This window comes from Hemicordylus capensis, chromosome 3 (assembly GCF_027244095.1).
Source record: "Hemicordylus capensis ecotype Gifberg chromosome 3, rHemCap1.1.pri, whole genome shotgun sequence".
Taxonomy (NCBI): Eukaryota; Metazoa; Chordata; class Lepidosauria; order Squamata; family Cordylidae; genus Hemicordylus; species Hemicordylus capensis.
Genome location: NC_069659.1, coordinates 631,194 through 644,375, shown reverse-complemented (window position 1 = coordinate 644,375; position 13,182 = coordinate 631,194). Strand labels below are relative to the sequence as shown.

The following is a 13,182-nucleotide window of genomic DNA, read 5'->3' as shown; positions in this document are numbered from 1 at the left end:
GCGTATAAAGATTTAACCCAGGGCCTCAGTGGCAGCCCTATAAGTAGGTCAGACCACTGATGTGTGAGAGCGCCTGCTGGGGGGCCCTGAGGCTCTGCCCACTGGCTCCCTGTAGGGTCCCACCCCCCTTTTCTGCTCAAGATGAAGATCTGAAGGCTCCCCATAACCCTTCTGCTTGCAGAAGTAACTTGTAGCCATGGGGCAGAAGTGGGGACTCACCAAGAACGTGCCTGAGGCCAAGATGGGGAGAGCAGGACCCCCCAGTCTTTGCAGCGGCCATTCTGCCCCACTCCCTCCCTGGCAAGCGAGGGACCCACGATGGAGGCCAAGCACTTCCAGGATGCTGGCTGCACCAGGACCCCTCAGAAGCAGCACAGAGGCCAGGGCTGGGGCTGGGGCTGGGGGGTGCCCTCCACAGGGCTCGCCTTCCTTGCCGGGGGGGGGGCTTCCTGCTCCTGTGGAACCAGTCTGGGGCTCAGAGGCGGATGCTGCAAGCACCGGCTTCGCTCCAGCACCAAAGAGCTGCCCTGCCCCATACCAGAGGGAAGGGGGTCTTGTCGCCCAGCAGGGGCGAGTAGAGAGCCTCCACAGGCCTGCAGAACCCCCCTCCCACCCCCCCTACCGCTGGACAGGGAGGTACAAGCCTCATCCGGTTAGGGTTAGGACACCAGGGCCCTCCTCCTCCCCAAGGCCCATGCTGGGACCAAGGGCCTCCCCCCAGACGCCACCCTGAGGCAGGAAACAGCTGCACACAGGTTTATTGAGATCCAAAAAACAGAACAATTCCAAAATGGGACGGGGGGGGGGAGGGAAGTTAAAACGCCTGGCACAACCCAGGCGGCGGTGGGGGGGGGAGCAACAGCACCCAGCGCTCTCTCTAGGCCCACACAGAGTTCCTTTGGGGGCACACTAGAAGCCCCGCCAGCAGCTACCAGCCCCACAAGGAGCCCCTGGCGGACAGGAGGGATGTGGGGCAGGGAAAGCCCCCCCCCCGGAATGCTGCACTGCCGGCTCAGGCCTCCCGCAGGCCGCGCCCCCACCTCTAGGCCAGGAAGGGCCCTCCGGGGGGAGGCCTGTCCCCCCCCCAGCTCAGGCGGCGGAAGAAGCGCACCAGGGCAGAGACATCCTTGGGGGAGGCCGGCTTCTCTGCGCTCTCGGCAGGGGCCTTCTGGTGGGCGCCGCAGGGGGGCTCTGGCGAGGGAGGCCCCTGGGGGGCGGAGGGGGGGCGGGGGGGCAGCAGCAAGGCCTCGAGGCTCTGCCCAAAGAGTCCGGCCTTCTGGGCAGAGCTGGGGGGGGCGGGGGGAGCAGGCGCAGGCGCAGGCGCAGGCTCCGCCGGGGGGGGCGACGACTCTAGGCAGGGGGGCAGCGCAGCGAGCGTATGGCGCCGACTGAGGGGCAAGGGGGCTCGCTCTCTGGCCCGGGCGGGGCTGCTCCCTGCGGCCGGCTGAAGCCCCCGGAGCGGCGCCCGGCTGCGTCGTCCGGACGGAGGGCTGCGGAGGAACAGCGCGTCCAGCTCCACGTCCCGCAGGCCGGGCTCCCGGGCCGAGCACGAGGCGATGGAGCGCCGCTTCTGCTTCTCCTGCCGCTCCCGTTGCTGGCTCTGCCGCCGGCGCTCAGCTGCCTCCCGGGCCCGGTTCTCCTGCGGCGGGGCGGGGGGGGTTGAGTGCTCTGCCGTCGGGGCAGGCCCTGAGGGGCACGGAGGGAGGGACGCCCCTCTGGCCCCCAGCCTCCGGGAAGCACCGGAGAAGGGGGGCATGCAGGGACCCCCCAGGCTCAGCCATGGGCAGACGGGGCCCGCAGCCTGGCTCAAGCCCCTCGGGGAGGCCCCCTCCCCCTCCCCCTCCCGCTCCCGGTGTTGCCTGCTTGCCCCCGGGGGGGGGGGCCCGGCGCCGCCCGCGAGGGACGCCCCTTACCTGAGCGGCAGCCCGGAAGCGCTCCCCGAAGGCCTGGAAGACCGCGCAGCAGGCCGGCAGGCTGAAGCCCTCGGGCTCCTCGCAGAAGAAGTCGCAGAGCGCGGCGGTGGCCCGGCTCAGCCCCTCCAGGGCGGCCTGGGTGGCGCTCAGCTCCGCAAGGGCCGCCTGCAGGAAGGGCTCCAGCTGCGCCTCCAGCCCCAGGGCCCCCGGCGCCTCCTGGGCCCCCAGCAGGCGCTGCTCCAGCCTCTGCAGCTCGCCCAGCACCTCCTGAGTCACGATCCTGCGCAGGGACACATCCAGGGCTCCGTGGGCCCCCAGCCGGGAGGAGCTGCAGGGGCCGCCCCCCCCCCAACCCACACAGGTCCCGAGTGGTCCCTTCCCCAGGCAGCCCCAGCAGGCAGCAACGCTGCCTCCAGGGCGAGGGGCAGTGGTTAGGGGGTGGGCAGCCACTGGAGAGCCCTAGGTTTGAACCCCCGACCAGCCACAAGCTCGGTGGGGGACCAGAGCCAGTCACTCGTACTCAGGCTGTCCTACCTCGCAGGGTGGTTGTGAGGATAAGAGGGGGTGACCATGCGTGCTGCCCTGAGCTCCTTAAGAGGAAGGAAGTCCAGCTCCCTCGAGAAGCCTCAGCCCCCAAAGCCAAGCAGCCAAGCCTCAAAGAGCCAGCCACCCCCACCCCACACCCCCGCCGCCATGAGCGAGGGGCCGGGCATGTGGGCCTCCTGCCGCCTTGCTCAGCCAGGGCAGTTTAGGGTGGCAAGTAGCCCCTTGCATTGGCCAAGGCTGCTGCGGCAGCTGCTCGCACTGGGGAGGGGCCTTCCTTACCGTGAAGCAGGCCCCACATGCTGCAGCTTGCTGGGGAAGGACAGGAGAGCCGGGTCCTTCCTCTCCACCTCCTGGGGGGGGGGGCAGAAGAGGAGCTGGGTCTGAGGGTCTCCCCGCCTGCGGCAGCCCCGGAGGCCACCTCCGCCACCAGGCGCTCCGATGTCCCCGCAGCTCCTCCTGGGGAGCAACCTGACCCCGGCCAGCCAGCCGGGCAAGGAGCCAAGCGGGGCCACTGGGTTAGGGTTAGGGCCACTTGCCCAGGGGGCCGGCCTCACCAGGGCTGCCACTGTCCAAGTCGCCTCAGATCAGGAACCCCAACCCTTGCTAGGGAAGAAGGCTGCTTGCTAAGCAACTGGGCGCCAAAGGCTTTCTCCAGCCACTGCAAGGCGGCCGCTGGGGCCAGTCCCTGCTCAGCCATGCAGCACACCGAAGGCAGGCGGGGGAGGGATCCCTCAGCCACACCGGGTCCGAGGAGGAGGAGGAGGAAGGGCAGGGCATTCCCACCGCAGGGAGGAAGCACTCCTGGGGCATTCCGGGGGCCAGACACCATGCCCTCTTTAAGGATAAGCGGCCAGAGCCCTTTGGACCGCAGCCCTCTGCCCCCCACGGGCTCCTCTTCAGGCCACAGCACTCATCATTCCAGTCCCTCTCGCGTGGGAAGCGGGGAGGGGAGCCCCACAAGCAGGGGCCCCACAGAGCTCGCTCACCAAGGCCACAAAGTGCAGGAGGTCCATGCCCGGCCGGTTGGTTTTGGTGTCTGGCAGCCTCAGCAGAGAGGAGACGCGGAAGCCGAGGGCAGAGCCTGCATAGCCGCCCTGCAGGGGGGAGCCAGGCCGTCAGGCAGGGAGGGGAAGGAGCGGCCTGCCCCCAGGGTGCCCCCAGCCAGCCTCCCACCGCCCGCCCAGGGGCTGCCCTCCGGCCCGTGGGCAGCCCCTGAAGGCCTCCGTGCACCTTAAGAGCTGGAGGGGCCTCACTCCCAAAGGAAGCAGGCAGGCTCTGGAGAAAGAAAAACCCCGGCAGCTCTCTGGCCAGCCCGCCGCTCAGAGCAGAAAAGGGCTACAGCCAGGGGCGCGACTACCATTAGGCAAGGGGAGGCCGCCGTCTTGGGGCCCCCCAGAGGCACATCACATGACTCCCCACCCGCCCATGTTGCACCCCCCATGAATTATGTTGAGTCTCTTGGGGATCGGCAGGAGCAGAGAGTAAAAAAACTAGATCCAATGTGAACTAGATATTCACCGTGTTCATAATGGGGATGCGAGTGTGAGTGCACGATCTATTGTGAAGTGTGTTTGTGTGTGTGTATCCGCGAGGGGCCCGTTTTAAAATCTTGTCTCTGGGCCCCCTCCAGCCTCGCTGCGCCCCTGGCTACAGCGTTCCCGAAGGGCAAGAGACGAGCTGCTAGCAAGAGGCGGGGCTGTCCTCTGCCCCACCACGGCCCCGGCGGTTGGGGGGCCCCCCCTTCCCCTCGAGGCGACAGCCTCTCCCTGCTGCCATCGCAACCCACCAAGCCCCGGCCCGGGAGCAGCAGAGAAGCACCTTCAGAGATGCCGGCGCAGCAGGGCTGGCAACAGAAGGCAACGCCCCCCCCCCGCCCGCCGGTGGTGGTCCAAGAGCCGCCTGGGAAGGGCCAGGGGCGTAGCAAGGGTGGAGGGGCCCAGAGGCCAGAGTTCAAGATGCTGCCCCCGCTCAGCTCGGCTCAGCTCATGAAGTTAAGCAATCTTAAATGAGGCTGAATAGTGGTCACAAAAAGCAGAGTAAAACTTAGACAGACAGATAGATAGATGTATATGTATATGTATAACAGCCGATGTGCCACAATGGAACATCATCCTAAATTATTTTTTACAAGCTTCTGTAAATTGTGGATGATGCAAGTCATTTCATGGTACTAGAGGAAGTACCATTAAAGTGCCATAAAAATACTGGAGCTTTTCTGGTCGCTCCAGGTCTTCACCCTCACATCAGTTTCAGAGGATGAAGACATCGGAAGGGAGCCCGGGCGGCTGGGGGAGTCAGGCATGTGACTTGCCTCTGGGGGCCCCCAAGGCAGGGGCCCCCCTGACCACTGTCTCTTGTAGTGAGGCCCCTGCCCAGGGGGGCCCTCAGACACCCGCAGGCAGCCCAAGGCCCTCCGCTGCCGAGGCCACCAGCCCAGAGCTGAGAGTAGCCCCGTGGACTCCACCCTCTGCAACGGGCAGAGCCCACAAGCGGCCTGTGCAGCTGCCCCCCCCCACCCCTCGCTGGTGGCCCAGGGGCCACGTCGAAGAGCCCCCGGACAGAGGCCGGCCCAAGAGGCGCTGCGTGTTTCCAGGGGCAGGTGAGGGCAGCAGCCCCCCCCCCCGGCCCCCTCACCGCCTGGCTCACCTCGTTCATGTGGTTCCCGGCCTTCAGCACCAGCCTGAGGAGGTCATGGAGCTCCTCACAGCCCAGCAACTCTGGGTGGGGGGGGCACAGAGAGGGAGCGGTGAGCAAGAGGGGGAAGGGAGGGGAGGCTCCTGTCTGGAATGGGGCAGCCGGGGGAGCCCGGCTTGGTGCTGACTGTGCAGACGGCAGAGAGCAGTGGGGAATGGACACTGTGGGGCCCTTCACCGCTACCCCCCCCAGCGCCAGCACTCCTGGGGAGTCCCCTGCTGCAGGCTCTGAGCCGAGCTCTCCCCCAGAGGGGGAGGGGTGCACCCCCCCTCCCCGCGCTCCCTTTGCGGCCGCTGATGTCACCCCCGCAAGAGCAAGCCAGCCCCAACCCAGGCTCTGCCAATGCCCCCCCCCCCCGATCCCCTCGAGAGACCTCCCCGCTCGCCCACCTCGCGCTGCTTCGGTCAGGATCCGGAGGGCAGACTGCAGTGAGCAGAGGCGGGGGGAAAACTCCTCCTTCAGCACCAAAAGCTCCAGGCGGCGGGCGTAGCTGGGGGGACAGGATGACCCCAGGAGCTGAGACCACGGCTCTGCCCCACAAGCTGGGATGCAGGAGGAGCTGGCCGGAGCCCCGCCCCCACCCCCACGGCCAGAGGTCTCACCTGGGCACTTGGACGAGCAGCAGCGAGAAGACCTCGGCCTCCGAGAGCCGACTCCAGCTGCCCTGGAAGGCCACCAAGTTCCTGACCTTCCCAAAGAGAAGGGGGGGCGTCACTGGGGAGTGGGCGCCTCGGCAGGAACCCCGCCCCCTCCGCCCCTCCCCCCGCCCGTTACCTCCTGGGCGTCAGGCAGCAGCTTGGTGAGCTCCAGGAGCTTCTCCGCCCCATAGAGGGTCCCGGCTCCGTCCCGGATGTCAGCCACAATCTCATGGACTGGCCTGGGGAGATCAGGGGCACTGCTTGGCCTGCGCTGCTGGGACCTCCGCCACAGCCCCAGAGTCGAGTGCCCCCCAGGCCAGCCCCCTCCCAGCCAGCCCCTCACTCACCTCTTCAGCTGCTTCAGGAAGATGCCCAGGTTGAGGATTTTCTTGGAGTCTAGCAGGGAGACCTGAGGAAGGGGAGGGGGGAGCCGTGGCCAAGGCGAACGAAGGCCCAGCGGGGCCCCCACCTTGACTCACACGCCCCCTCCTCCCTGCACCCCCAACACCTCTCTACCGGAAGACTCGGCATCCTGCTGGTTGCTGCCTCTCTAGAAGGACTTTGCAGGGCAGGACCAGGGGTGGAGAAGAAGAGGGCCACCCGCGGGGTCTGGGGGTCGGAGCCCGCGGGGTCTGAGCACGGCTGCTTGTAGAGAAAAGGCCACCAATGGCTGGGCGGTGGGGGGAGAGGCTTAAAGGAGGCTGATGCAATTCTGCACAGTGTGGAGAGACAGACTAGAAGCAGGGCCATCATCCCAGGAAACCGATGGCCAGGAGAGTCGGGACCCACCAAAGGAAGGACTTTCCCCCACAGCACAAAATCCAGCCAAGAAATCCCTTCCACGGGATGCAGCAATGGCTTTAAGCAGGGCTTAGGCAAGGCGGTCATGGAGGACAGGCCCCCATCAGTGGCTGCTCCTCTGGATGACTGTGGGCTCCCTCCAGCTGCAGGGAGAGAGGACATGCCCATGAACTGCGGGAGAGGCAGTTTCCCAGGCCTCTTGTGGGGAGCAGGAGGCGCTATGAAACGGACCACCACCACCCCGGTTTGATCCAGCACGGTTGCTCAGATGTTTAGCAGATGCTGAAAACCACAACTGGAGGGAGGCCCATTGCGTTCATGTCCTGCACAAGATGAGCTTCCTCCAGCACCGACTGACCACAGGATGCTGGTTAGCTGGACCCTGGTCTGATCCGGCCAGGCAATTCCTGGCACTGGGGCACATTTGCCCAGATGGCGGAAGGGGAGCAAGAGCCGCAAAGGGACGCAGCCAGAGTGGTCCAGGCTTGGGTCCACCTGAGATCTGTGGTGCTGGGAGGAGGGCAGCCGAGTGAAGAGAGGATGCTGGACAGCCCTGTTCTCTGTTGGGTGCAGCTGCCAGGGCTGTTCTCACCAGCCCTTGTTCTAGTGTTATGAGAAGGGATTAGAAAATTCTCTCTAACCACTCTCCCCACACTGTGCATGCTTTTATAAACCTCTATCATTTTGCCCCTCAGATGCCTTTTTTCTCAACTGAATAGCCCCAGGTGTTGTAGCCTTGCCTCATAAGGAAGGTGCTGCAGGCCCCTGATTATCTAGGTTGCCCTCTCCTGCACCTTTCCCAGTTCGACAATGTCCTTTTTGAGATGTGGTGACCAGAACTGTAGGCATTACTCCAGGTGTGGCCGCACCATCATTTTGTATAAGGGCATTATCATACTAGTGGTTTTATTTTCAATCCCCTTCCTAATGATCCCTAGCATGGAATTGGCCTTTTTCACAGCTGCCGCACATTGAGTCAACACTTTCAACGAGCTGTCCACCACAACCACAAGGAGTCCACAAGGAGAGGAGAGATGGTCTTTTGGTAGCAAGCATGACTTGTCCCCATAGCTAAGCAGGGTCTGCCCTGGTTGCATATGAATGGGAGACTAGAAGTGTGAGCAGCACTGGAAGAGATTCCCCTTATTAGGGGATGGAGCCGCCGCTCTGGGAAGAGCAGGTTTCAAGTTCCCTCCCTGGCTTCTCCAAGATAGGGCTGAGAGAGATTCCTGCCTGCAACGTTGAAGAAGCAGCTGCCAGTCTGTGAAGATAATACTGAGCTAGATAGACCAGTGGTCTGACTCAGTATATGACCGTTCCTATGTTCCTATGACCACAAGATCTCTCGCCTGGTCAGTCACTGACAGTTCAGATCCCATCAGCGTATACTTAAAGTTGAGGTTTTTCGTCCCAATGTGCATCACTTGACACTTGCCAACATTGAACCGCATTTGCCATTTTGTCACCCACTCCCCCAGTTTGGAGAGATCCTTTTGGAGCTGCTCACAATCCGTTTCGGATTTCACTACTCGGAAGAGTTTGGTATCATCTGCAAATTTGGCCACTTCACTGCTTACCCCAACTTCTAGATCATTTATGAATAAATTAAAAAGCAACGTTCCCAGTACAGATCCCTGGGGGACCCCATGTCTTACAAAATGAGTATGGAGAAAAGAAAACTGAAAGGGAAAATCAAGAGAGTCACTTTGATCCAGAATGCATTGAGTCTACTCAAAACCACAATACTAGGAGCCCAGTTGGACTGTATACCCAAAAGGAGGAAAGGTACCACTAAGTCCAAGAGGATGCCAGCATGGCTAACCGGTAATGTCAAGGAAGACATAAAAGGGAAAAAGAACCCTAACCCTAACCCTGTCCAAATGAAGAGAACAGAAAGGAACACAAACTCTGGCAAAAGAAATGCAAGGGAGGTGAAAAGAGACTTTGAAGAACATTTAGCTAAAAGCATCAAGGAGAATAACAATAACTTCTTTAAATACATCAGAAGCAGGAAACCTGCCAGAGAGGCAGTTGGACCATTTGACAATGAGGGAGTGAAAGGGATTAGTAAGGAGAAGATGGATGCAAAGAACTCATTTAGCTTCTCTGCAACCTCCATCTTCACGGCAGAGGATACTGAGCATATACCTGTTCCTGAACCAGGCTTTTCAGGGATGGAGGCTAAAGAACTGAGTCAGATAGAAGTGACAAGAGATGATGTTCTAAACTGTCTGGAAAAACTGAAAACTAGCAAATCTCCAGGGCTGGACAGCATCCATACAAGTCCTTAAAGAACTCAAATGTGAAATTGCCAACCTCCTTTGCTAACATATATAACTTATCCCTGCAATCAGGCTCTGTACCGGAGAACTGGAAAGTAGCAAATATAACACCAATTTTCAAAAAGGAATCCAGGGGCAATCTGGGAAATTACAGGCCGGTTAATTGATGGAAAGCGTCCTCAAGGATAAAATTGTAAAGCACATAGAAGAACAGGCCCTGCTGGGAGAGAACCAGCATGGCTTCCGCAAGGGTAAATCTTGCCTCACAAACCTTCTGGAGTTCTTTGAGAGTGTCAACAAGTGTGTGGATAAAGATGATCCAGTTGACATAGTATACCTGGACTTCCAAAAAGCTTTAGACAAAAGACTCCTGAGAAAACATAGCAGTTTTCTGAGAAACTGAGAAAACTTAGCAGTCATGGGATAAGGGGACAAGTACATGTGTGGATTGCTAACTGTTTGAAAGACAGGAAACAGAGGGTAGGTATAAATGGAGAGTTTTCACAATGGAGGAAAGTAAGAAGTGGGGTCCCCCAGGGATCTGTACTGGGGCCGGTGCTTTTTAATGTATTGATCAATGATCTAGAAGCAGGGGTAAGCAGCGAGGTGGCAAAATTTGCAGATGATACCAAACTCTTTCGGGTAGTGAAATCCAAAAGAGATTGTGAGGAGCTCCAAAAGGATCTCTCCAAACTGGGGAGTGGGCAACAAAATGGCAAATGCGATTTCAATGTTGGCAAGTGTCAGGTGATGCACATTGGGATGAAAAACCCCAACTTAAAGTATATGCTGATGGGATCCGAGCTGTCAGTGATGGACCAGGAGAGGGATCTTGGGGTTGTGGTGGACAGCTAGTTGAAAGTGTCGACTCAATGTGTGGCAGCTGTGAAAAAGGCCAGTTCCATGCTAGGGATCATTAGGAAGGGGATTGAAAATAAAAGTGCTAATATTATAATAGCCTTATACAAAACTAGGTGCGACCACACTTGGAGTACTGTGTACAATTCTGGTCACCACATCTAAAGAAGGACATTGTTGAACTGCAAAAGGTGCAGAAGAGGGCAACCAAGATGATCAGGGGCCTAGAGCACCTTCCTTATGAGGCAAGACTACAACACCTGGGGCTTTTTAGTTCAGAAAAAAGATGACTGCGGAGAGGCATGATAGAGATCTATACAATCATGCATGGAGTGGAGAAAGTGGACTGAGAGAAATTCTTCTCCCTCTCCCATAACACGAGTCATCCCATGAAATTGATTGCCGGGAAATTTAGGACCAACAAACAGAAGCACTTTTTCACACAACACATAATCAACTTGTGGAATTCTCTGCCACAAGTTGTGGTGACAGCCAACAACCATGATGGCTTTAAGAGGGGTTTGGATAACTTCATGGAGGAGAGGTCTATCAACAGCTACTAGTTGGAGGGCTGTGGGCCACCTCCAGCCTCAAAGGCAGGGGTGTAACTATAATAGGGCAAGGGGAGACAGTTGTCTGGGGGGGCACTGCCTTGGGGGGGGCCCCCAGAGGCAAGTCACATGACTGACTCCCCCAGCCATGCACCCACCCGGGCTTCCTTCAGTTTTTTTCATCCTCTGAAATTGATGTGAGTGTTAAGACCTGGAGCTACCCGAACAGCATGTCTTTCTCTAGTATCATTAAATGACTTGCATCGTCCAAAATTTACAAAACCTTTTAAAAAATAATTTAGGATGCTGTTCTATTGTGGCATATAGGTGTGTGTGTGTGTGTGTGTGTGTGTGTGTGTGTGTAAATTTTACTATGCTTTTTGTTACCACTATTCAGTCTCATTTAAGATTTTTTACTTCATGAGCTGAGCCTCAGTGAGGGGGGGCATTTTAAACTCTTCTCTCTGGGCCCCCTCCAACCTTGCTATGCCCCTGCTCAGAGACAGGATACCAGTTGCAGGGGAGTAACAGCAGGAGAGAAGGCATGCCCTCAACTCCTGCCTGTGGGCTTCCAGCAGCATCTGGTGGGCCACTGTGTGAAACAGGATGCTGGATGAAATGGGCCTCCTTGGGCCTGATCCAGCAGGGCCGTTCTTATGTTACATCCCTCCATTGTGAAAAGTCTCCATTTATTCCTACTCTTTGTTTCCTGGCCTTCAGCCGGTTACTGATTGACAGATGAACCTGTCCCCTCATCCCATGACCACTGAGTTTACTCAAGAGCCTTTGGCGGGAACTTTGTCGAAAGCTTTTTGGAAGTTCACGTATACTAGGTCAACCAGATCACCTTCATCCATACTTGTTGACATTCAAAATAACTCCAAAACGTTGGTGAGGCAAGATTTCCCTTTGCAGAAGCCCTGCTGGTTATCTCCCAGCAGGGCCTGGTATACTGTGTCAACCAGATCACCTGTATCTACACACCTGTTGACACTCTCAAAGAACTCCAAAGGTTCATGAGGCAAGATTTCCCTTTGCAGAAGCCCTGCTGGCTCTTTTGTGTGCTTAACAATGTTAGGCATGTGGATGCTTCCCATCCAGCTGCCTGGAACAGACGTTAAGCGAACTGGCCTGTAATTTCCCAGATCCCTTTTTGAAAATCAGTGTCCCATTGGCTGCTTTCCAGCCTGATTGTAGAGATAAGTTGCCTGGTTTTGCCAGGCGGCCGGCAACCTAACACTTGAGATCTTTAAGGACTCCCGCGGGGATGCTCTCTGGCCCTGGCAATGTGTTGCTTTCCAGTTCTTCAAGGCAGTGTGCAATGCCATCTCTCCGTCCTCACCTCTGCCTGGCTCCATTCTTTAGCCTCTGTCCCCTGGAGAAGCTCGGGGCCTTCTCACACTCCACACAGAGCCAGCGTGGTGTAGTGGTTAGAGTGCTGGACTAGGGCCGGGGAGCCCCGAGAAAACCGGGGTGGCAGCCCCACGGCAGGGCAGGATGAGTGCTTCCTTGCGCCAACTGCCAGAAGCAATATGTGGGTGGCAGGCACGATGCCCTCCTCGCCAGGCCCTGCGCCTTGTGGGAGGGAGCCGCCATGGCCAGGGGGTTGAGGAGAGAGCACCAGCCAAAACAGGGGGCCTGGCCAGGCCTGCCACTGCCCAGAGGAGGAGAGGGGGATTTGCTCACATTCACCTCTGGCAGAGACGGAGCCAGCCTGTAGGCTCTTTGCAGCAGAGACCTGGCTCTTTCCACAAAGCTAGCGACTTGCATAGGAAGCTGCTCTGTCTAGCTCAGTGTAGCAGCGGCTTCTCCAGGGTTGCAGGCAGGAGTCTCTCTCAGCCCCGCTATCTGGGAGATGCTGCCGGGAGGGAACTGGGAACCTTCTTCTGCTCTTCCCAGCGCGGCTCCATCCCCTGAAGGGCGGCTCCTACACAGCACTCACACATCGTCTCCCGTTCAAAGGCAAACCAGGGCGGACCCTGCTTAGCTTGGGGGACCTGCTTGCTGCCAGCAGAGCAGCTCTAGGACTTAGTCGTGGTCCCAGTGGGGACTCAGCAGCTACTGCCCGAGGGCGACCCGCCGAGGCGGGGTCATTCGCCGGTCGCCCCTCCCCTCGGCTCGCTCTGCCGCAGGGAAGCCCGCCTGGCGCCGCCCGGCTCCCCAGGGGCCCAGGCGCGGCCTCCTCGCCTGCCGACAGGGCCACCCCGCCGCTCTCACCTGCTCGGAGGGCTGCCCGCGCAGGGCTCCGCTGGACGGCTCCGGCCGCTGCCCGAAGAGCTCTTCCAGCAGGCGGAGGTCCAGAGGGAGGCCCCCGCCGCGCCGGGCCCCCGCCGCGGTCCAGATGTTGTGGCGGCCCAGGACGCGCTCGGCCGGGATGGCTTCCCAGTTGAAGTTGCGCAGCTTGGAGCGCCGCACCCCGGAGCAGCCCCCGCAGCACTGGCCGCCCTCCGGCACCCCGTCGGGGCTGAAGCCTGCGGGCGGAGGAGGCGGCGGCGGCGGCGGAGGCGGCGGCGGGGTTGCCGTCGGCGTCGCTCCCATCGAAGGAAGGGCCGCTTCTGTGGGCAGCGGGGCCGCCGCGAGGCTGGCGGAGGACGAGGGCACCGCCCAGCAGCCCTGGGGAGGGGAGGGAGCGCGCCGCCCCGCCACCATCCTCACGCGGGCGGGCGGGCGGGCGGGCGGGCAGGCAGCTGCTGCTGGCTCCTTCCTTCCTTCCTTCTTCCCGGCCCAGCCAGGGAGGGGGCTCCGCAGGAGCAGCAGCAGCCCCGCCCAGCTCCGGCCGGATTATATCTGGCTAGCCCCGCCGCCGCGAGGCGAGAGTCAGTCCTCCTCTCCTCGGGAGCCAGCAGCCTCTCCGGCCCCCGCGGGGGGGGGGAGAGCGCGGGAGGGCGGGCAGGCAAGA

The 13,182-nt window shown here is 60.1% G+C and overlaps 1 protein-coding gene across 1 annotated transcript; it reads right to left on the bottom strand.

The window, feature by feature from the left end:
• Positions 1 to 741: 741 nt before the first annotated feature.
• Positions 742 to 12,963, bottom strand: LOC128352492 (FH2 domain-containing protein 1-like). The gene is made up of 10 exons (XM_053313112.1): positions 12,501 to 12,963; positions 6,139 to 6,200; positions 5,928 to 6,030; positions 5,756 to 5,841; positions 5,543 to 5,643; positions 5,106 to 5,176; positions 3,446 to 3,553; positions 2,739 to 2,809; positions 1,914 to 2,193; positions 742 to 1,639 (listed from the first exon to the last, which is right to left on the bottom strand). The coding sequence occupies exons 1-10, from the start codon at positions 12,930 to 12,932 to the stop codon at positions 1,043 to 1,045; spliced, it is 1,911 nt and encodes a 636-aa protein (XP_053169087.1). The 5' UTR covers positions 12,933 to 12,963; the 3' UTR covers positions 742 to 1,042.
• Positions 12,964 to 13,182: the final 219 nt, after the last annotated feature.